The following is a 21,287-nucleotide window of genomic DNA, read 5'->3' as shown; positions in this document are numbered from 1 at the left end:
GCACCAACAATGGGGCACTAATCTTCCCACTGAAATCAATCATAGGGCACTGGTTACTCCCACTGACACCATGGCATTTCTTTAGTCCTGGCCCATTTAAAGCCGTAAAGACTGCAACCTGGCCCTTAGTTTAGAAAGTTTGGAGAAACCCTGTACTACCGAATGGCTACAAAGTTATAAAACTTTTGATATAGCAGACTGACATACCTAGTTAAAGTGGATGTAGACCCGCTCTCATCTTTTCTAACTACTGCTGATCTATAAGGATATACATGCCTCATGCATGTATCCTTACCTGTCAAATGTCTCCCCTCTGTTATGAATGAATGAATGAATGAATGAATGAATGAAAGACTTATATAGCGCGGCACATGCGAACTGAATCGCCTCTGGGCGCTTGTTGTTCCTGTCTCTTGACATCAGAACAGTAGAGTTTTGATCCGTCCTCTGAATGCCAGGTGGTTTTCCTCCAACCGAATTCTGGTTGGTAAAGCATTCCATAGTCTAGGACCTTGGAAAGCAAACCTTCTTTCTCCTTTGGACTTGTATCTTGCTTTAGGTATCTTGACCAGATTTTGGTCGGTGGATCGCAGAACGCGATTGGAATTATGGAGTTCTATCTTGTCGCAAAGATATTGCGGAGCCTTCCCATGGATGCACATATGTGTCAGGCAGAGTGCTTTAAAAGCAATTCTGTCCTTTACTGGCAACCAGTGAAGGGTTCTCGACGAAGGTGAGATTGATTCCCAGGGTTTTTTCCCAGTCACAAGTCTGGCGGCCGTATTCTGAACGACTTGCAGATGAGAGATTTGGTACTTTGGGAGCCCGAGGTAGAGGGCATTAGCATAGTCCAGTCTGGAGTTCACAATTGTTCCCACCACGACTGCTACGTCTTCTTTGGGAATAAATGGAATAAGTCTGCGTAGTAGGCTCAACAGATGGTGAGATCTGCTGACTACTGACCCTATTTGTGCATCCATTGTCATGTAGGTGTCGAAGATGACCCCGAGACTTTTGACTTTGGAGCTAGGGGTGATGATTTGGCCCAGAATGGGCGGGGGTGTCCAGGTTGGTGCCAGTCGATTTTTGCGTCTGGCGTGAAACATGAGAAGTTCTGTTTTAGAGCTATTGAGTTTAAGATAACTCTTAGTCATCCAGTTTTCTATCAAAGAGAGACATTTCTCTAAACTGAGATGATGATCCTTTTTGTTGCAGATGCGGAAATACAATTGCGTATCGTCTGCATATGAGTAATAAAGTAGTTCTTGGCTACTGATGATTTCAAAGAGAGGGCGAAGATAGATGTTGAAAAGCACCGGCGACAGGGGGGATCCTTGGGGGACTCCACATGACACCGTGCGTTTTTCAGACGTGAAAGATCCCAGTTTCACTGTTTGTGATCGGTTTTCTAGAAAGGAGGAAAACCATGGTAAATCACCTTCTGCGACTCTGGCTACCTCAGCCAGCCGCGTCAGTAACATTTTATGGTCTACCGTGTCAAAGGCTGCGCTTAGGTCCAGCAGAACCATGAGACAGGATTCTCCTTCGTCTGCGGCCTCAAGAGCGTCGTCCCATATTTTAAGTAATGCTGTTTCCATCCCATGACCGGGACGGAAACCTGATTGAAATGGATCGAGTAGATTATGGGTATCTAGATGCTGTTGCAGCTGTTGTACCACTACTTTTTCCATTACCTTGGAGAGAACGTTTAGGCCTGTTATGGGACGGCGATGGGTTGGGTCCTTAGGGTCTAGGGTAGGTTTTCTCAAGATGGGCTGGATTGTGCCCTCTTTCAGCAGGGAGGGCATTGTGCCTTCCTTAAATGACTGGTTTATAAGCTGCGTGATAGGTGGTGCCAGGATGTCGGCACATTCCTTCAGCAGTTTAGTAGGGATAATATCATTAGGTGCTGTGCTGTTTTGCAAAGTACCAATGATAGTTTTTGTGGCATCGATGGAAGTGGGTTCCAGAGTGAACATTGTTGACTGTGGAAAGTTTTCGTGGGTGTTGTATGGTTGATTGAGGGGGGGGGGGGTTGAAGGGGGTATTGTTTTGCAGAATGCTTTCCCGGATTCCCTCAATTTTGTTGATGAAGAAATCCGACAATTCATCGCAAAATTCTTGGGAATCTGAATTGGGGGCTGAAAAACTGCCGAGTCTTGATGTCAGTAGACGCCCCGCCCTCCTTTACACTCCTTGTCAACATGCATTTTTTCCTGTGCATTCCTTACACTAAAATTCTGCTACTATCACCAACATCCAGTCAAAATCCAGAAAACTAACCACATGACTTCAGAAAAGCAGTGGGGGGGTGGGAATTAAAAAATAAAGCCTGTCTCCAGGCTAGTGCATGAGATGTAAATAACCCGTCATTCACAGCAAGGGGGGGCAGAACGGACTAAGGTTATTCTCTGCAAGTCCGTTTTATTTCACTGAACAATAAAAAAAGGATTGCTCAGAGCTGGACTTACTTTGTGTGGCAAGACTGGGCACAGATGATAGGAAATCTTATACTCTACATTGTGACATTCAAAAAAAAAAAAAAAAAAAAGGGTTTACATCCACTTTAACATAATGTTAGTATTAATCTAACCTTATAAAGAAGCCGGCTTAGGTCTCTTATGAATCATAGCATTTAAAAAATATATATATATAAAAAAACAACACCCCCTTTGTCTGTTGATATAATTTACCTCATGTATGGGTCCACACTCAAAAATACAGATGCCAACAACAATTCTAAAATGAAAGAAACAAAAATAAATAGATCAAGTCCTAGTTACTGGTATACAAAAGCATTAAATAAGATTATGGTTCACGAAAAACAGCTTTTGTAATTAATCAGCTCCTATTGAATCTTAGAATATACAGCACAGTCCAACCTTGGTTCTCTGGATTTGAGTTGTGGTAACACAATAAAATATGCAATGACTTTTGTTCCCATTTATTTAGAATTTATAATCAGTGCAATTACATTTTCTTTTGTGTAAAAGGTAAAAGAAAAATCGCATGTCTCTTATGGAAAGCACATTTCATTTATGATGACACAAACATACTAATGTATCAATCGTTTTATTCTGTGCATAGTCGCATGCAATTATTGGTTATAGATAATAAAGTAATAAGTCAGAAGTCTTACCTCCATCTTTGAGTGCTGGAAGCTCCTTTTCAACCAGCTTGAAATCTTCAGGTTTTGGGGCACCATCAAAGTGCTTCACCAGTGTCCATGACTTTGCTACAACCATAATTACTGACCTATCATACAAGATAAAATTATTCAAATGAGACATGTTGCATGATCGAATCATTTATAGGTCAGTGAATCTGATAACAATGGTCCTAAATGACACCATTTATAATCTAAGCAGGAGGTGGTGGACAAAGCATATATAAAAACTAAAAAAAAAAAAAAAAAAAAAATATGTTTATTGTAGCTTACAGTCTTAAGGCCCCATTCACACGGACAGATAGAATGGTGCTTTCAGCTGTGGATTTTAACACAGCTAGAAGCACACAATGCTTTCCTATGACACCCTTCACACACTGCGGTTACCTGCGGTTTTGTGTGAATCGAAAAATTGAATTGAATGCGTCCAGGTGCAATCTGGCGCATAACCGCAGTGCACTGTCAGCTGCGTTTGGTATGAATCTTGAGGGGGAACTCCAAGCCAAATTTCAAATAAAAAGACTGGCATGGGTTCCCCCTCCAAGAGCATACCAGGCCCTTGGGTCTGCTATGGATTTTAAGGGGAACCCCAGTACGGCAAAAAAAAAATAAAAAATAAATCCCTTATCTGAGCACGCAGCCCGGCCGGTCAGGAAAGGGGGTGGGGACGAGCGAGTGCCCCCCCTCCTTAGCTGTACCAGGCCGCATGCCCTCAACAAGGGGGGGGTAGGTGCAGCCCCCCACCTCAAAGCACCCTGTCCCCATGTTGATGAGGACAGGGCCTCTTCCCGACAACCCTGGGCGTTGGTTATCGGAATCCAGGAGCCCCTTTAATAGTTTTTCTAAATTATCACCTTACAAACAGCTCTAGAAGGACTGCAGGACCCAACCAAGATTCACCACTTGTTCGTCAAAGGTCCCCAAGTAAGCTAGCAAAAAAAAAAAAACTAAAAGAAAAATTGCAGTCTCCTCTTGTCTTAATTATTAGCACTTGTCTCACTATTGTGTAACCTTGCCTTTGCTGACTCACTTACCTTCAATATACTCAAGGTCATTTTAAACTGCTGCGGTTTATTCATGCAAGCTGGTTTCACATGGGCTTTGTCCGTAGTCTGCATACTCCTGCTCAGCAGGGGATCTCTCCGCTGAGCAGGTGGAGGACAAGTCCGTGTCCACTCTATTATGCAGAGCAGACACAGCCCCCACTGTTCTCTATGAGGCTGTCAGTTGGAAATGGATTGCCTGTCCGTTTTCCATTAGAGCCAAGGTTTTTGGCAGACAGTATTGGATCGGATGCTGGTGGGTGTCAGTGGACACATCTCCACTGACATCCTCTGCTCCATAAAGAGCTAGGGATGGTCCAATCAGGTCCGCCTGAAAAACTGACAGGCGGTCCTAAACAGAAAGCCTGTGTGAAACCAGCCTGAAGTAAGTGTCAGAGTGGTCAAGGTATTACATCCCTCAATTCAGTTGAAGCAGGAGAACACTTGAGGAATTACCAAACTAGCAGCCCCTGCGGGGTGTGTGCTACAACTGTAAACAGCAATTACATGACCTGTTCAATGCAGGTGTCATGCCAATCCACAATAGCAGGTGCACACGCATGTCCCAGCAGAATACTAACAGCAAATGCAATCCACCTGTTAATGTTTTTGATGTATGGGTTTTCATACAACGCTGCAGCACATATGAAAAGCTCCATATCACAAACACGTAGAAACTAGAAGCCGAATTACAATACATGTTATCTTGCATTTGTATGCAGCAAGTACAGATTAAAATGGCACTTATCTTTATGCAAAATTTGTTGTATTTAGTACTTGTTATAATTCACTAGGAAGTAAAGTTGCTACATCATTCCTTTAACCACTAGCCGCAGCGCGACTCTCAATCTCTAACAGGCCGTCTTTTTACGGCCACCCCTTTGCTCGCTCCCGAGCGCGCAGCGGGGAACTGTTGTGCTGGCCGTGTCCCTTGGACACAGCCTAACACAGATCGCGGTAAATAGCCAATCACAGCGGCTATTTACAGCGCGATCTGTGCGGCCAATGAGAGATGATCTCATATGTAAACATATGAGATCATCTCTCATTGCCGGCTCTCCCTCCTCACACAGACAGCGTGTGTGAGGAGGGAGAGGGAGAGAAATCCAAGTAACCAGCGCAAAAAAAAAAAAGTGAGTAACAAGTGCCACCACCTGTGCCCACCACAGTACAACAGTGCCCACCACAGTACCACCGTGTGCCCACCACAGTACCACCGTGTGCCCACCACAGTACCACCGTGTGCCCACCAGTGCCACCTCAGTGCACATCTGCAATCAGTGCCCACCTGTGCCACCTCATCAGTGCCCACCTGTGCCACAGTCAATCAGTGCACATCAGGACCCATCTCATCAGTACCCATCTCCGTGCCATCTGTGCCGCCTCATTAGTGCCATCTGTGCCGCCTCATTAGTGCCATCTGTGCCGCCTCATTAGTGTCCACCAGTACACAGGCCTCATCGGTGCACATCAGTACCCATCTCATCAGTACCCATCTCAGTGCCATCTGTGCCACCTCATCAGTGCCACCTCATCAGTGCCATCTGTACTTTCCTGGCTTGTTAGGGTCTCAAGAAATGAGAGGCCTTCAGTACATCAGGTGTGATCAGATGTGATAATTTTTTATGATTTGCACTATAGCTTGTAGACTCTAAAACTTTTTTTATCAAAAGACGTGTAGCAGTATAAATTGTGGCCAAAATTTATGAAGAAAAATTAATAATTTGCAAAATTGTATCACAGAAACTAAGAAAAAATCATTTTTTTTTCCAAATTTTCGGTCTTTTTTCATTAATAGCGAAAAAAAAAAAAAAAAACGCAGAGGTGATCAAATACCACCAAAAGAAAGCTCTATTTGTGGGAAAAAAAAGGACATGACTGAGTAATTGTCATTCAAAGTGTGAGAGCCCTGAAAGCTGAAAATTGGTCTGGTCAGGAGGGTGTTTAAGTGCCCAGTATGGAAGTGGTTAAAACCAAACACATATGAATTACTGTTCTGTGGCTGATTAAGGTGGTAATTAAAGCGGATGTGCCACTAAACAAATATATTAAAAGCCAGCAGCTACAAATACTGCAGCTGCTGACTTTTAATATAAGGACACTTACCTGTCCTGGAGTCCAGCGGTGATCGCAGCAGATGACGAGCCGATCGCTCGTCACCCTGCTGCTCCCCCCTCCATCCACGGTGAGGGAACCAGGAAGTGAAGCGCTCCGGCTTCACTGCCCGGTTCCCTACGGCGCATGCGCGAGTCGCGCTGCGCCCGCCGATTGGCTCCCGCTGTGTGCTGGGAGCCGAGTGTTCCCAGCATACAACGGGGGACGGACGGGAAGCGGAGAAAAAACCCGTCCTTTGCCCGTATCGTAGGGCCGGAAGTGGGTGCAGATACCTGTCTGTAGACAGGTATCTGCACCCCCCTCCCCCCTGAAAGGTGTCAAATGTGACACCGGAGGGGGGGAGGGTGCCGATCAGCGGGACTCCACTTTAGAGTGGAGATCCGCTTTAAACTCACTTGGTGCATTATCTGTATTAAATTAGCCTTAGAACCTGTGTAATTCATAGGTGTTCGGGTTTAAAGGGATGTTATAACAACCCTACCAGGAAGTACATTTTCATCTTTATTGCAGCAAACCACTTTAGGCTGGATTCACACCTATGCATTTTTAGTGCTTTTTGCATATTTACACTACAGAACATGTTCCAAGGGAAACCATGTTAAATGGACTATAGTCCAAATCTGCAAAAAGCACTAAATGCATAGGTGTGAATCCAGCCTGAGTGCTCAAAGTGATCTGCAGTGGATCTCTTTTCATAGAGCAGTTGATTTGGTGAAAGCACAACAATCACATGAATGACACACACACACACACACACCACACAGCCCAACAAACATGGGGATTTTTTTATTCTTTTTTTTGACACAACCATAAAGCATCACATTTGCATCACACCATACGTCCAGCATGTACAGTTAACCACTTAAGGACCGCCTCCTGCACATATACGTCGGCAGAATGGCACGGCTGGGAACATGTACGTACAGGTACGTCCTGTACTAGTACCCAGCCGTGGGTTGCGGGCGCGACCCGATCCGAAGCTCCGGGACCTGATCGCCGCTGGAGTCCCGTGATCGGTCCCCGGAGCTGAAGAACGGGGAGAGCCATGTGTAAACGGCTTCCCCGTTCTTCACTGTGGCGGCAGCATCGATCGTGTCATTCCTTTAATAGGGGGACACAATCCATGACGTCACACCTACAGCCACACCCCCCTACAGTTGTAAACACACGAGGTCACACAACCCCATCAGCGCCCCCTGTGGTTAACTCCCAAACTGCAATTGTCATTTTTACAATTGTCATTTTTACAATAAACAATGCATTTTAAATGCATTTTTTGCTGTGAAAATGACAATGGTCCCAAAAATGTGTCAAAATTGTCCGCCATAATGTCGCAGTCACAAAAAAATAAAAAAAAAAAGCAATAAAAACTATCCCCTATTTTGTAAACGCTATAAATTTTGAGCAAACCAACCGATAAACGCTTATTGTGATTTTTTTTTACCAAAAATAGGTAGAATAATACGTGGTTAACCACTTGACCACCGCCCCATGTCAAAAAGACGTCCTGTTTTTAAAGTTGAATATCTCGATAACGGCAGCAGCTGCTGCCACAACCGAGATATTCATCTTTTCAGGGGGCGGTGGTGTACACGATAACGGCGGTCTCCGCGGCGAATTCGCCGCGAGATCGCCGTTATCGGTGGCGGGAGAGGGGCCCCCCCCCTCCCGCCGCTCTCCCGCGCCCTCCGCCGCTTACCGGAGCCGTCGGTAGCGGCGGAGGGGGATCGGATGTGTCCGGCAGCTGAGCGGGGACGGGACTGAAGGAGAAATCTCCTTCACCCGTCCTCATAGCTCTGCTGGGCGGAAGTGACGTCAAAACGTCAGTCCCGCCCAGCCTCTTAAAGAAACATTTTTTTTTTTGTCATTTGAAAAAATGACATTTTTATTTATTTTTATTTTCTAAGTCTAATTATGAGATCTGAGGTCTTTTTGACCCCAGATCTCATATTTAAGAGGACCTGTCATGCTTTTTTCTATTACAAGGGATGTTTACATTCCTTGTAATAGGAATAAAAGTGATCAATTTTTTTTTTTTTTATTTCAGTGTAAAAAATTATAAAACTAAATAAAAATAAATAAGAAAACCCAAAAAAATTTTTTAAAGCGCCCCATCCCGACGAGCTCGCGCGCAGAAGCAAACGCATACGCGAGTAGCGCCCGCATATGAAAACGGTATTCAAACCACACAAGTGAGGTATCGCCGCGATCGTTAGAGTGAGAGCAATAATTCTAGCCCTAGACCTACTCTGCAACTCAAGAAATGCAACCTGTAGAATTTTTTAAACGTCGCCTATCGAGATTTTTAAGGGTAAAAGTTTGACGCCATGCCACGAGCGGGCGCAATTTTTAAGCGTGACATGTTGGGTATCATTTTACTCGGCGTAACATTATCTTTCACAATATATAAAAAAATTGGGCAAAATGTATTGTTGTCTTATTTTTTTATTCAAAAAAGTGATTTTTATCCAAAAAAAGTGCGCTTGTAAGACCGCTGCGCAAATACGGTGTGACAAAAAGTATTGCAATGACTGCCATTTTATTCCCTAGGATGTCTGCTAAAAAAAAATATTTAATGTTTGGGGGTTCTGATTAATTTTCTAGCAAAAAAATTGTGATTTTCACATGAAGGAGAGAAGTGCCAGAATAGGCCTGGTGGTCAAGTGGTTAAGTGGTTAAGGAGGCGGAAAATCTGCACCTCCAATACCTATATTTATTCCCCCAGCTATAATTGTAAATGAGACCTTAGGGCTACCAACATTTGAAAACAAAATTTTCACACAGTTTTTTTTTGTAATTGTATAAATTAGCTTGTCATGATCATATCTCAGATTGCAATTATCTCCTGCCATGGAGACAAACCTGGATTAGAAAGCACATGCAGTCTGCATACAATTCTATAAAGCTACTATTATCTATTATTATAACCTGTAAAGAGGGACAAAAACAGATCATTTTCAGGGAAAGATTCCTCATGATCGGGGAGTGTCCCTTGAAATTAGAGTTTTTTTTAGCAGCTAAAAAGGATTAAGTTCTGATGATTGCACAGCAGATAGGCCTGTGCTGGCAAAGAGGTAGCAAGCACACTATATTCCCTGCAGAGGCAGCTTTCCAGGAAGGAAGAAGCATGACACTTACTTGAGGGACGCTTCTGTATAGTAGTGAATAGATTTCCTTGTTGGTCAGTGAGTGAGCAAGTAAAAATGCAGAAGTGAGGGTTTAGCCGGCTATTATACAAGCCTGAGAATATCCTTCCCTCCCTCTCTCATTCGCAATCACCAGTATTCACTCCCCTTCTCTATCTCCTCCTCTGACAAGCACACACAGATCATGGATTATCCTTTACTAGAATGACACTTTGTTTACTTATTAACCACTTTCTGCTCTTGTGCAGATGTAAAACCTAACTGAAGGTTGTATTTTGTTCATATAATTTGTCTGTATTGTCTTAATGTTGTTTGCATATAAAAAAAAAAAAAGATCTGACTTAAAAGAAAGATGTATTGATTTACTAAGGCCTGATTCACACCTATGCATTTTTTAGTGCGTTTTCAGTTTTGCAGAAACACACATTTAACATGGTTTCCTATGGATGTATAAGAAGCAAGAAGTGCAATCAGCGCAAAAATTTAAATATTAAATAACAAACCCCCCCCCCCACACACACACACATATGCAAGCTAAACACTAAAAGAATATTCACAAAATTCCAATGACAAGTTTTAAAAGAGGGTATAAGTGCAGCGCAATATAACAGTCCAAAATGTTACCCAATTAAAAAAGTCCCAAATGTCAAATAAAGTGACATTAGCGGACATCAAATTCCAGAAAGCCTACACCAGTGACGTAAACAATCCGCAATAAGACGGATTGTTTACATCACCGGTGTAGGCTTTCTGGAATTTGATGTCCGCTACTCCTCTGGACTTTGTATTTCACTTTATTTGACATTTGGGACTTTTTTAATTCCTATGGATGTAGTTCTGTGAATTTTATGGAAAGGGCCAGGTACTTTTTTTCTGGTTTTTGGTTTGATAAACTTCAATGGATCAAAAATGTGTATTAAAAAATCGCAAAATGCAATTGGAATATACAAACTGCAACCTGCATCGGTGTGAACCAGGCAAATATACTGTGCACTGCAAATGCAATTGCTCTAGATCAGGGGAAGCTCTGAAATGAGGGGAAACTCTGCTGATTTCTATCATCCAATCATGTGCAAGCAAAAATGCAGTTTTCTATTTCCCTTGCATGTTCCCCTCAGATCTAGAGCAACTGCACTTGCACAGACTATTTACCTTTAGTAAATCAACCCCATAGTTTGCTAAAGCACTATGTATTATAGGTTTAATATAAGGTAGGGTGACCAGTCGTCCCCATTTTTTGGGGACAGTTCAAAGATTGAGGACACGCTCCCCGGAGCCCGTCTGTCCCCAAATTTTTCCCCGGATTGCAGAGGCGGTACTCCGCCGCCCCCAGCCTGGTTGCATGTTTATCCAGGGAGCAGAGCACAATGACAGGCTGCAGGGCTGGGACTAGAAGGTGTGGAAGGATCAGAAACTTCTTTAAAGTTAAGTGTGGTGGGCAGGCATCACCGGGGCTAAAGTCTCCCGGCTGAAGAGGGATAGACAAAAGCAGAGCTGCAGCGGGGTGCCAAGTGCGCTCCTGCACCCGTCACCAGTCTAAACTACCGTACCCAGAATACATTCTCTGTCAGGCGGAGATCACTCTGCCTGACAGGTGACTTCTAGTCCCAGACTCCCAGCCTCTAACGCGACTTCATTCAGAGGCCGGGACAGAAAGGGAAAGTGGTGCCAGGATGGAGAAACTGAAGTAAGTGGTAAACGTTGTAGCAGCAGATCCTGGTGCTGCTATCGTGCGGTATGTGAAGATAGTAGGGCAAGTGGAGCTGAGTGTATTGGGGGAGGGGGAAGGTGAGAGAAGAAGGGGGCACTGTGTCCTAGGGGGGGGGGAGCTTAGGCTCTTTACTAGAAGTTGAGAAGCTCTGTTCTGTGGATGAGCTGTGCCCTGGGATTGGGAGTACAGGGAGAGCTCTGTGTACCGGGGGGCTAGGGGTGTCTGGAGCTCTTTAGTGGGGGGAGCTAGGGAATAGGGAAGCTCTATGTACTGTGGGGAGCATGGGGGGTGGGGCTTGTAGTGAGGAAAGAGAGAGTGTCAGAGTTGAGGGAGGAGCACTGTACTTGGGAGGTGGAAGGAGGGTGGCCTCTGTGTAATGGGGGTGAGGGGAGCTCAGTACTGGGGGAAGAATGAGGGGCAGTGGAGGGTGTACCTAGGGAGTGCATCGGTTGCAGCTTGCACTGGGTACCACAGCTCTGAGGTTGCCAATGCAGATCAAGTCTAATGTCACACACAGTTGTCTGATACTCAGTGGTGCCAGCACCTCACAGGGCACTAGCGCTAAACCACTCTGTTCCTCTTGCCCACCCCATAGAAAAGCATTGTTAATGACACTTCAACTACTCTTGCTAAATAGCTAAGCAACAGTAGTTGCAGTGTCACTAAGAATGCTTTTTTTTTATAGATTTTTATTGAAAGTAGTTTCATACAGAGCATAAAACTGATAGCATCCGTCAAATTTTAAAATTTTGCGTACAGGAAGAAGAAAAAAAAACAAAAAAAAAGTGAAAATACAAAAACAACTGTAATAATAATGAGTCTTGTAATCTAGGGATGTTGAATCTGAGTCCCCAAAGTGGAGTTGACCTCAGGGACCAAATCCCAATATAAGAATAAACAGCTATCAGATTGACAAATCGAAAAAGGAAAAACAAAAGGGTAACTGGATGGATCCGAGACATGGAAGGGACCCTAAAGCTCCCGAAAGGGAACTCAACGATGATTCAAGAAAGATGGGGGGGGGGGGCGTGGGCACCAGGAACAAGTTGTTGATGTAGAAGAAGGGTAGACAGCAAGGCTTTGGTTGCAGTTGCGAAAGTGGCAGTCTCTCTTGTCATGGTTAGATGGGGGCGAAGGAATTGTCAGGACGGTCGTTTTTTGTGATGAAAAAAAAACGAAGTTTTGAATCATGAAATAAAACGACGTTTTTGAAACTTCATTTTCAAAAACGACGTTGCCTACACACCATCGTTTTTTTCAAAATGCTCTAGCAAAGCGCGGTTACGTTCAGCACTCTTTTCCATTGAAGCTAGCTTCATAACTTGCTTCTGAGCATGCGCGGGTTTAAAAACGTAGTTTTGAAAAACGACACAAAAAATTCGAGCATGTTCGAGTTTTTTTTTGTCGTTTTTTCAGAAGACATAAAACAACGTTTTCCCCACACACGGTCATTTTAAATGACGTTTTCAAAAACGTTGTTTTTTTTTCATCACAAAAAACAACCGTCTGTACGCGGCATTAGATTCCTTCCGTTGTGGTTCTGTCAAGTTGGAGAGGTCGGGGCCAGTTGAGGCAAGGGGGGAGAGCTGTGATATAAGAACTGCTTTTCGAAATTCGCCATATCCGTGGGAGTGAACGCTGAGGCCATGAAGGCTTTCCATTTGCGATAGAAGCGTGTTTTAGTCCGCTCATGTGTTAAGTCTGCATTGAGCTTGTCCTTGTAAAGTAATTGCAGTAGTTCCTTTTTGAGTTGGGAGGTATTTGGGCAGACGTTGGATATCCAGTTCTTCAGGATGGATCTTTTGGCCAGCAAGAGGCAGATCAGAATCCAGTCTTTGCCAGAGGGGCGGGTAGAAGCGACCAGGGTAGCAGTTGGGGGTCCCAGTGGCCAAAAATGAGAAGTAGAGGGTAATTTTAGCAGAGTTACTTCGAAAATATATGATAGAACTTGATCCCAAAAAGCGGAGATGTAAGTGCACGACCAGAAGCGATGGGTCAGTGAAGGCCTGGGGTGGTGACACAGAGGGCAGGCTGGGGCGGTTTGGGCCTGTTTGACAGAAAGAAAGGGAATATGGGCCCGGTGGACGATTTTCAGTTGGGTTTCCCTCCAGATCTCGTTGGGGATCAGTTTGTGGACGGTATTGAGACCATGTAGAAGCTTGTCCACTAGTTCGGTGTCTGGGAAGTCTTTTGACCAGTTGGCAGCTGACAAGGACACTAGGGGGGGAGTAGTTTTCAGGAGAGGAGGTAGGTAGAAGTCCGATATTTTGTAAGAGCCCTGTGAGAGAAGGGTGTCCATGAGAGATACTTTGAATCTTTTGCAGTCGTCTCTACAGGCGTTTTTCAGGAAGCTGACTCATTGTCCAAATTGGAAAATATGTGACGGGGGGAGCGAGAACTTATCGGCTAGAGTTTGAAAACCGATGAGGCGGCCAGTTTCCGGGTCGCATAGCGAGAAAAATTCCTTAAGTCCCTTTTGCTGCCAGATGAGGTACGGCTGATTTTCCAGGCCTGGGAGGAAACTCGGATTCCCCTGAATTGGGAGGTGGCGAGATATAAAGGGTGATAGTTTGAGGCCTTTTCTAACTTCTCTCCATGTGGTGACCGTGTCTTGAAGCAAGAGGTTGTGTTGAAGGGGTGGAGGGATGGATTTCCACTGACAGTGGAGGAGGGCTACCAGGGAGAGAGGGTGGACCATTACGGTTTCCAAGGGGAAGTTGGAATAGCGAGATGACTGGGCTACCCAGTCCAAACCTGTCCTTAGTAAGCAGGCAAAGTTATGTGTTCTGATGTTAGGGAGGCTGATACCCCCCTCGCGTCTGGGAAGATATAGCTTAGAAAAGGCTATACGTGGCCCTTTGCCTTGCCAGAAAATCTAGAGATAGCCGAATTGAGAAATTTTACGTCTTTATGTTGTAGAAGCAGAGGAATAGTCTGTAGTACAGTGATGGGGAACCTCGGCACCCCAGATGTTTTGGAACTACATTTCCCATGATGCTCATGCACTCTTCAGAGTAGCTGAGCATCATGGGAAATGTAGTTCCAAAACATCTGGAGTGCCAAGGTTCCCCATCACTGCTGTAGTGGGTATAGTAGGCGGGCAAAACTGACCATTTTTACTAGATGACATCTTCCCAGGAGCGAAAGGGGCCGATCCATCTAGTTATCTAATTCCTGAGGGATTTTCATGAACAGGGGGGAATAGTTGAGGTGATAGAGAGAGGAGAGTTTCCCTATTTTCATGCCTAGGTATGTGATGTGGGATTTCGCAACGGTGAAGATGGACGTTTGGGTCCAGGGAGGGTCGGAAAGGGAGCCTATGGGGAGGATTTCGCTTTTGCCGTAATTTGTGCGAAGGCCCGAGCACCGTCTAAATTGGTCAAACGTTGCTTTGATCGTATTCATGTTATGAGAGGAGTTTGCCGAGAATATAAGGACATCGTCAGCGAAGAGGGATGTGCGTAGTTCATGATCGCCAATTCTAATACCATGTAGAGGGGCTACTTGGGTCAGGTATCTAGATAAGGGTTCTAGAACAATGTTAAATAGGAGCGGGGAAAGGGGGCAGCCCTGTCGCGTTCCTTTATGGAGGCGGAATTCGTGTGATAGGAGGCCTGCGGCCACCAAACTTGCTGCCGGGGCGTTATACATGGCGTTTATAAGATGGGCGAACGGGCCAGAGAATCCCATTTTAGTCCTGACCATGGAAAGCCATTTGAAACTTACGTTGTCGAAGGCTTTCTCTGCATCTAGAGTGATAATGGCGTGATCACCCTTTGGGTTACACTTGGCATGTTCCAGGGCCATCATCACCTTCCTAATATTCATGGTGGCCGTCCTGCCTTTCATGAAACCTGATTGGGCAGGGTGTATCAGAGAGGGTATGATGGCCGCCAATCTGGTGGCAATGATTTTGGAGAGAATCTTGACATCAAGATTTAAGAGTGAGATAGGTCTATATGAGCCTGGCTCTTGAGGGTCTTTCCCCTTTTTCGCCAAGAGTTTAAGGTCCTGCCTTTCTCTGGTGAAAAATTAAGAACTGTTAGGAGGGCAGGATATGAGCTCAGAGAGAGAGAGAGAGTGCAATATCAACTTCTTCCCTGGAATCAACTGAACTGCAGTGCCACCTGCTGACAGCTGTTCTTTATTGGAAGTACTATAGTGCTTAATAATCAGTAAACCAGTCTTTTTTAACTAAGTTTATGTGAAATAGAATTGGACTCTAAAAAAAATACATGTAGTATAAGATTAGTTAAAAGAACCATCATCCAGGAATCAGAATTGAATAGAGATCGTCACTATTTTAAATTGCATCTTTGTTTGTATCTTATTGTTTGTGTTAATAAAATGTATACTTTCCTTTACACGTGCATTTTTTATAATTGTTTATCGTACCGCAATAGTCCAATTGCCCAAAAACCCCTCTTTTTGTTTGGTTTTTGGTTTGGGGTCCAAAATCCAATCTCTATTAAGTTTATGTGAAAAATTACAGGTTCCTCAAGAGGTTGCCGGGGGTTTCTTCAGCAGTAAGGATGAGCCGAACACCCCCCTGTTCGGTTCGCATCAGAACTTGCGAACACACCAAATGTTAGTGTGAACTTTAGAACCCCGTTAAAGTCTATGGGACTCGAACATTTGAAATCTAAAGTGTTAATTTTAAAGGCTAATATGCAAGTTATTGTCCTAAAAAGTGTTTGGGGACCTAGGTCCTGTCCCAGGGGACATGTATCAATGCAAAAAAAAGTTTTAAAAACGGCCGTTTTTTCAGGAGCAGTGAATTTAATAATGCTAAAAGTGAAACAATAAAAGTGTAATATTACTTTAAATTTCGTACCTAGGGGGGGTGTAAAGTCAGCATGTGAAAAAGCGCATGTTTCCCATACATAGAACTGTCCCTGCACAAAGTGTAATTTCTGAAAGAAAAAAAGGCATTTAAAACCGGCTTTGCGGCTCTAATGAATTGTCGGCTCTGGCAATCCAGAGATGATTCATTCATAAAAAAAAAAAAGCGTGGGGTCCCCCCAAATTCCATTAACCGGCCCTTCAGGTCTGATATGGATATTAAGGGGAACCCCAACGTCAATTTAAAAAAAAATGGCGTGGAGTTCCCCCAAAAATCCACACCAGACCCTTATCCGAGCACGTTAACCTGGCCGGCCGCAGAAAAGAGGGGGGGACAGAGTGCGGCCCCCCCTTTCCTGAACCGCACCAGGCCACATGCCCTCAACATGGGGAGGATGTCCCCATGTTGATGGGGACAAGGGCCTCATCCCCACAACCCTTGCCCGGTGGTTGTGGGGGTCTGCGGGCGGGGGGCTTATCAGAATCTGGAAGACCCTTTTAACAAAGGGGACCCCCAGATCCTGGTAATGGGGTACACTGTACCTCTACCAATTCACGAAGGAAGTGTAAATAGTTAAAAAAAACACACAGACACCGTAGAAAAAAGTCCTTTATTAATAAAAAAATAAAAATAATCCAGCGGTGGTAATCCACTCTCGATGCAGCTCCCTGCTCCAACGTTGTCTTCTATCCAGCGACGGATGATCTCTCCAGTGACGGGTGATCAGCGGTCCGGTCCAGCGATGAGAAGATCCATCCGTCCAGAGCGCAGCAGGCGAGCTCCTCTCTCCGCTGGACACAGCCCAGCGGAATGACGCGCTGGTGCTTTGACATTACTCATATAGGGGAAGCGGCCACCCGTAACGTGACCCCGGCCCCTCTGACGCACCCTCGTACGTCACTGGGAAAGCCCGGTCTTTCCCAGTGATGTACGGGCAATGTTCGAGTCGAACATGAGTTCGACTCGAACTCGAAGCTCATCCCTATTCAGCAGTGATCAAATGTTTTTGTTTCCAACTCACAGATAATAAAATAGTGACCCCAATGAATGTATTCGCTATCTGTAAGGCAGGCATTCTTCCCACTGACTGCCAATGTAAGGAACATTCTTCCCACTGACTGCCAATATAAGGAAAATTCTTCCTACTGACTGCCAATGTAAGGAACATTCTTCTCACTGATCACCAATGTAAGGAACACTCTTCTCACTGATCACCAATGTAAGGAACAGTCTGTATTGTGGTTTGAAAACATCACATGACATTAAAAAAAGTATCGGTATTCGGTATCGGCGAGTACTTGAAAAAAAGTATCGGTACTTGTACTCGGTCTTAAAAAAGTGGTATCGGGACAACCCTAGTTCTTAATAATGGTGTGTATTTCAGGAGGGGATATGGGAGCGTTCAGAGCTTCCAATTGGGATGGAGAGATTTGAGTGAGGGCCGTTTTCTGAAGGAAGGCAAGTGCAGTTGGTACTTCTGTGGGGTCGGGAGCGTAAAGGGAGGCATAGAAATGAAGCATAGCCTCATTTATGTATTTTCAAGTGTTTTTAACGGTACCCGACGAGTCCCTGAGGGAGGTAATGTGAGTCGGGCGATTCGGGCCCTTGCACAGTCTATAGAGTAATCTGCCTGCTTTGTTGCCAAATTTGTGAAGAGTGGCATCCAGGTGTGCCTTTTTGGTCTGTTTGAGAGTCGCAGCCCAAGTGTCAAAGGACTGCTTGGCCGTGAACTAAGCCTTCCTGTTGTCAGGAGAGTCGTCGGTGTAAAGGGATCGTTGGGCGCAGTGTAGTCGTGAGCTGGCCAATTTATAGTTCCTGAGGGTGTTTATTTTGAAAGAGGCAGCATAGGCTATTATACAGCCCCTAAGGAAAGCTTTACCTGCTTCCCAGAATAGATTGGGATTGTCGGAGTGTAACGCATTGGTCGAGGTGTATTCAGACCATGCATTTTCCATATGTTGCTGGAAGTCAGAATTGTTGTGGATGTAGGAAGGGAAACACCATATTTTGGGATTCGTGTGTAAGTCAGGGCCATCGAGCGTGGTCATTACAGGTGCATGGTCAGATATCACAATGTCATGAATGTCAGCATCCGATATCAGTGGGACGAGAGCGTCTGAGCAAAACAAGTAGTCTATTCTTGTAAATACATTATGGGGGTTAGAGTAAAATGTGAAATCCCTATCCGCTGGGTGCCGTAGGCGCCAAATGTCGTGAAGGTGGAGGGATTCTATTGTTGATGCCAATAGTGTCTGATCATTGGCATTCGGGGGGGGGGGGGACGGGACGTGGGTGCCTGAGGAAAGACCTGTCATCCGACAGGTGCATAGTGGAATTAAAGTCCCCGCCGATCAAGTGTGGAAGAACTGTCTCGTAGGGTTGTTGGGTGCATAGACGTTTGTGAGTATCAAGATACCCTAATTGGACCCGGGCAGATACAAAGCGGCCTCGGAATCCAAGTCCGTAGATAGGACCGTGCAGGGGAGATTTTTGCTTATGAGTATTAAAACTCCCGCTCTGCATCCATTATAGTCAGAGCCGATAACTGTGGGCACCCAGAGTTTTTTCATGCGGAGAAAGTCAGGGGTGGAGAGGTGGGTTTCCTGGAGTAGGCGCAAGATTTTCATTTTCTTATTGTGGGAGCAGAGCCCTTTAACATTCCAAGAGACTACTTTCATGTTGGGGGGCCACCGGGGGGATGTGAGCTGATGTTGTATCGGTGCTGTGCAGTAGTATTTGGTGGTATGTGGTCAACATATGTAAAAGTGTGAGGGAGCCAAGGCTATCTGAGTATGTAGGTTGAGGTGCAGTTGGTGCGCATATGGTATAGAGAATAAAAACATGCGGGGGGGAGGAGAGGGGGGTGTGTAAAACATAAAAACTGAAAAACACATTCAAGGAACTTTGCTTTTTTCCGCATGGAGTCACTGAGTAGGCCAACTCCCAACACAGGACTCGCCGCGCTGTAATCTACCCACGGTGTAGGGGTTAAGTAGTCAGCAGCTAGAATCCTGTATGGAGAGAGAGGACCAGGCAGGGATGCCAGGGAGAAAGAAATCAGGTATAGGTTGAAACAGTAAACAGTATGATACATTCCAACGATACATAAAACAGTGGAAGAAGAAGTCAAAAATTTCCCGGGAGAATCGATTAACGGTGGGGAGGAGGGAGCAAGGCTGCAATAGGCGTACGGCCTTGGGTGAACCAGAGCGACCGATTGAAGAGTCATAGGGGCCGCGACTAGTAAAAGCATGGTTGAAATGCCGTCAATAAGGTGTGAGTGGTTGTTGATCTGGACCAGAAGCTCTGAATCTTTTTGGAGAGTTTTTGCGTGGACTTCTGTGTTCAAGGGCATGGTTGGTGGGGGCTGGTCTGGGAGAAGGACTGAACTATGGGCCCGAGTGTCGCGATCTCAGGAAGGCCTCCGGTTGGACAGTTTGTGGAAAGAGAGTTGGTCACCGTTGGGGGCTTTAAGCCGGAGGGTAGCTGGCAATGCCAGGGTGAATTTGACTTGTAGTCGGTGAAGCTCTGAGCAGATCTGTTGGAATGCTTTTCTTTTCTTGGATACTTCTATGGAATAGTCTGCAAAAATCAGGATCTTTATTCCGTCGATCTGAAGAGTTCTGGACTGTAGGATGAGAGCTTTGTCCGAGTAGTTGAGGTACTTGGCAATTATGGGGTGGGGTGATTTGCGATCGGAGTTTAAGGTCCCCATATGGTGGGCGCGCTCGACTGTGCAGGGGCCTGGGAGGCCTAATGCTTCAGGAATGCAACTCAAGCATAGATCTGTGAGTGCCGAAGGTTGTAGCGATTCTGGGATGCCCACGAAACGCAGGTTGCTCCTTCTGGACCTATTTTCCAAATCGTCCAGCTTCTCAAGGATGTACCTGTTCGTCTTGTCTTGGACCTGCTCTGTGGACTGGGCCTGGTACAATTCCTCCTCCATGTTAGCGATGCAGTGTTCAGCCTCATTTAATCTGGAGGCGTGCTCCCCTAACTGGGCCTGGAGCTTCTGCACTGATGGCCTTCTCAACAGAGGCTGCAATCATTGGTGACAGGAGAGCCGCCACAGCCTGGGTGATGAGCTCTGTATTGGGATCCCCTGAGTGTGGAGGAGCCGTGACAGCCTGTGAGGAGAAGCGGGGGCCGAAGCGCCGCTTACCTCCATTGCAGGAGCCATTTCCGTGGAGGGTTCCGTGTAGGCTGAAGCCGGGGCCTCGATTTGCGACTGTCCCGTTCGCGTCGTTACGGCCGCGTACGATCGCAGGCCGTTTTTTTCAACGAAACGGTCCATCATATGGCCGGGGGTTAGAGGATGGTGCTGCCGGTGATCGTTGGCGGGTCTGCCGGCTTCGTAAGCCGTTTTGTGAGTATGGCTGTGGGAGCTGAAGTGAGGGGCAGCTACTCCATGCGTCGCTGTACCGGAAGTGACCAAGATTGCTTTTCTATGGGGTGGGCAGGAGGAGTGGAGTGGTTTGTGCATGAACCCACACAGATGTCTTTCAAGATGACCCCGGAAGTCAGACTGCGATGCGGCTTTGAAACCGTGCGAATTCAGATGAACTTGCACAAATTCAAAGCCGTGTTCAGTGTGAATGAGGGCTTTCAGGCATTTGATGTTTTATTCAGCTTGAAGAAGAATGTGATTTTTTTGTGCTCTTGTGCATGTTTTTATTGAACTTCTTTGAGCTCATTTTGAGCTTTTTTGAGCATAAGCATTTTTTTTTTCACAAACCCTCCCTTCAGCTTATTTTTTCTTATTTTTTGTGTGTTTTTGAGCTTCTTTGAGCTTTTTTCGAGCTTCCTCATGCTTTATCACACATTTTTGGGCACTTTTGGGTGTCTTTTCTGCTCTAAAGCTCTTCTCAAAAATGCGAGTTTGGTAGGTTCTTCTCTGCCTGTAAGAACATATACCTGTAAACTCCTGAAAAAAGTCATAGTGTGCATGGACAAACACACTGACTAACATGGAGGGGAGTTTCCATGCAGAAAAAAATAGAACTCAAAAAAGCTCAAAAGCCTGTAGGAGCCACTTCTTTGAGCTTCTTTGAGATGCCTTTTTATTGCCTTTATGAGAAACAATGCTCACGCTGAGCCAGCTCCACCTCTTCTAGTACATGACGAGTGCTGGTATCTGCCTTTCTTTGGAGTGTATCATCCACGTAAACCAAAGAAAATCCAGGTAGTGTTTGATTCCAGTGCCAAGCATTAAGCATCCCTGAATGATGTTCTTCTTATGCCGCATACACGTGCCGATCATTTT

General features: G+C 45.3%; 1 protein-coding gene across 1 annotated transcript in view; it reads right to left on the bottom strand.

Annotated features, from left to right (window-relative positions):
- LOC120945925 (prostaglandin reductase 1-like) overlaps positions 1-9,563 on the bottom strand; it is a 32,816-nt gene extending 23,253 nt beyond the window's left edge. The window contains exons 1-3 of the mRNA XM_040360501.1: positions 9,463-9,563; positions 3,140-3,255; positions 2,694-2,739 (exon numbers count right to left, since the gene is read on the bottom strand). Of these exons, the coding sequence (XP_040216435.1) occupies positions 2,694-2,739; positions 3,140-3,245 (152 nt within the window). The 5' untranslated portion in view covers positions 3,246-3,255; positions 9,463-9,563. The remainder of the gene's footprint in view (positions 1-2,693; positions 2,740-3,139; positions 3,256-9,462) is intronic.
- Between the last annotated feature and the right edge of the window lie 11,724 nt (positions 9,564-21,287).

Source organism: Rana temporaria, chromosome 1 (genome assembly GCF_905171775.1).
Source record: "Rana temporaria chromosome 1, aRanTem1.1, whole genome shotgun sequence".
NCBI lineage: Eukaryota > Metazoa > Chordata > Amphibia > Anura > Ranidae > Rana > Rana temporaria.
This window is presented reverse-complemented; position numbering and strand designations above follow the sequence as displayed.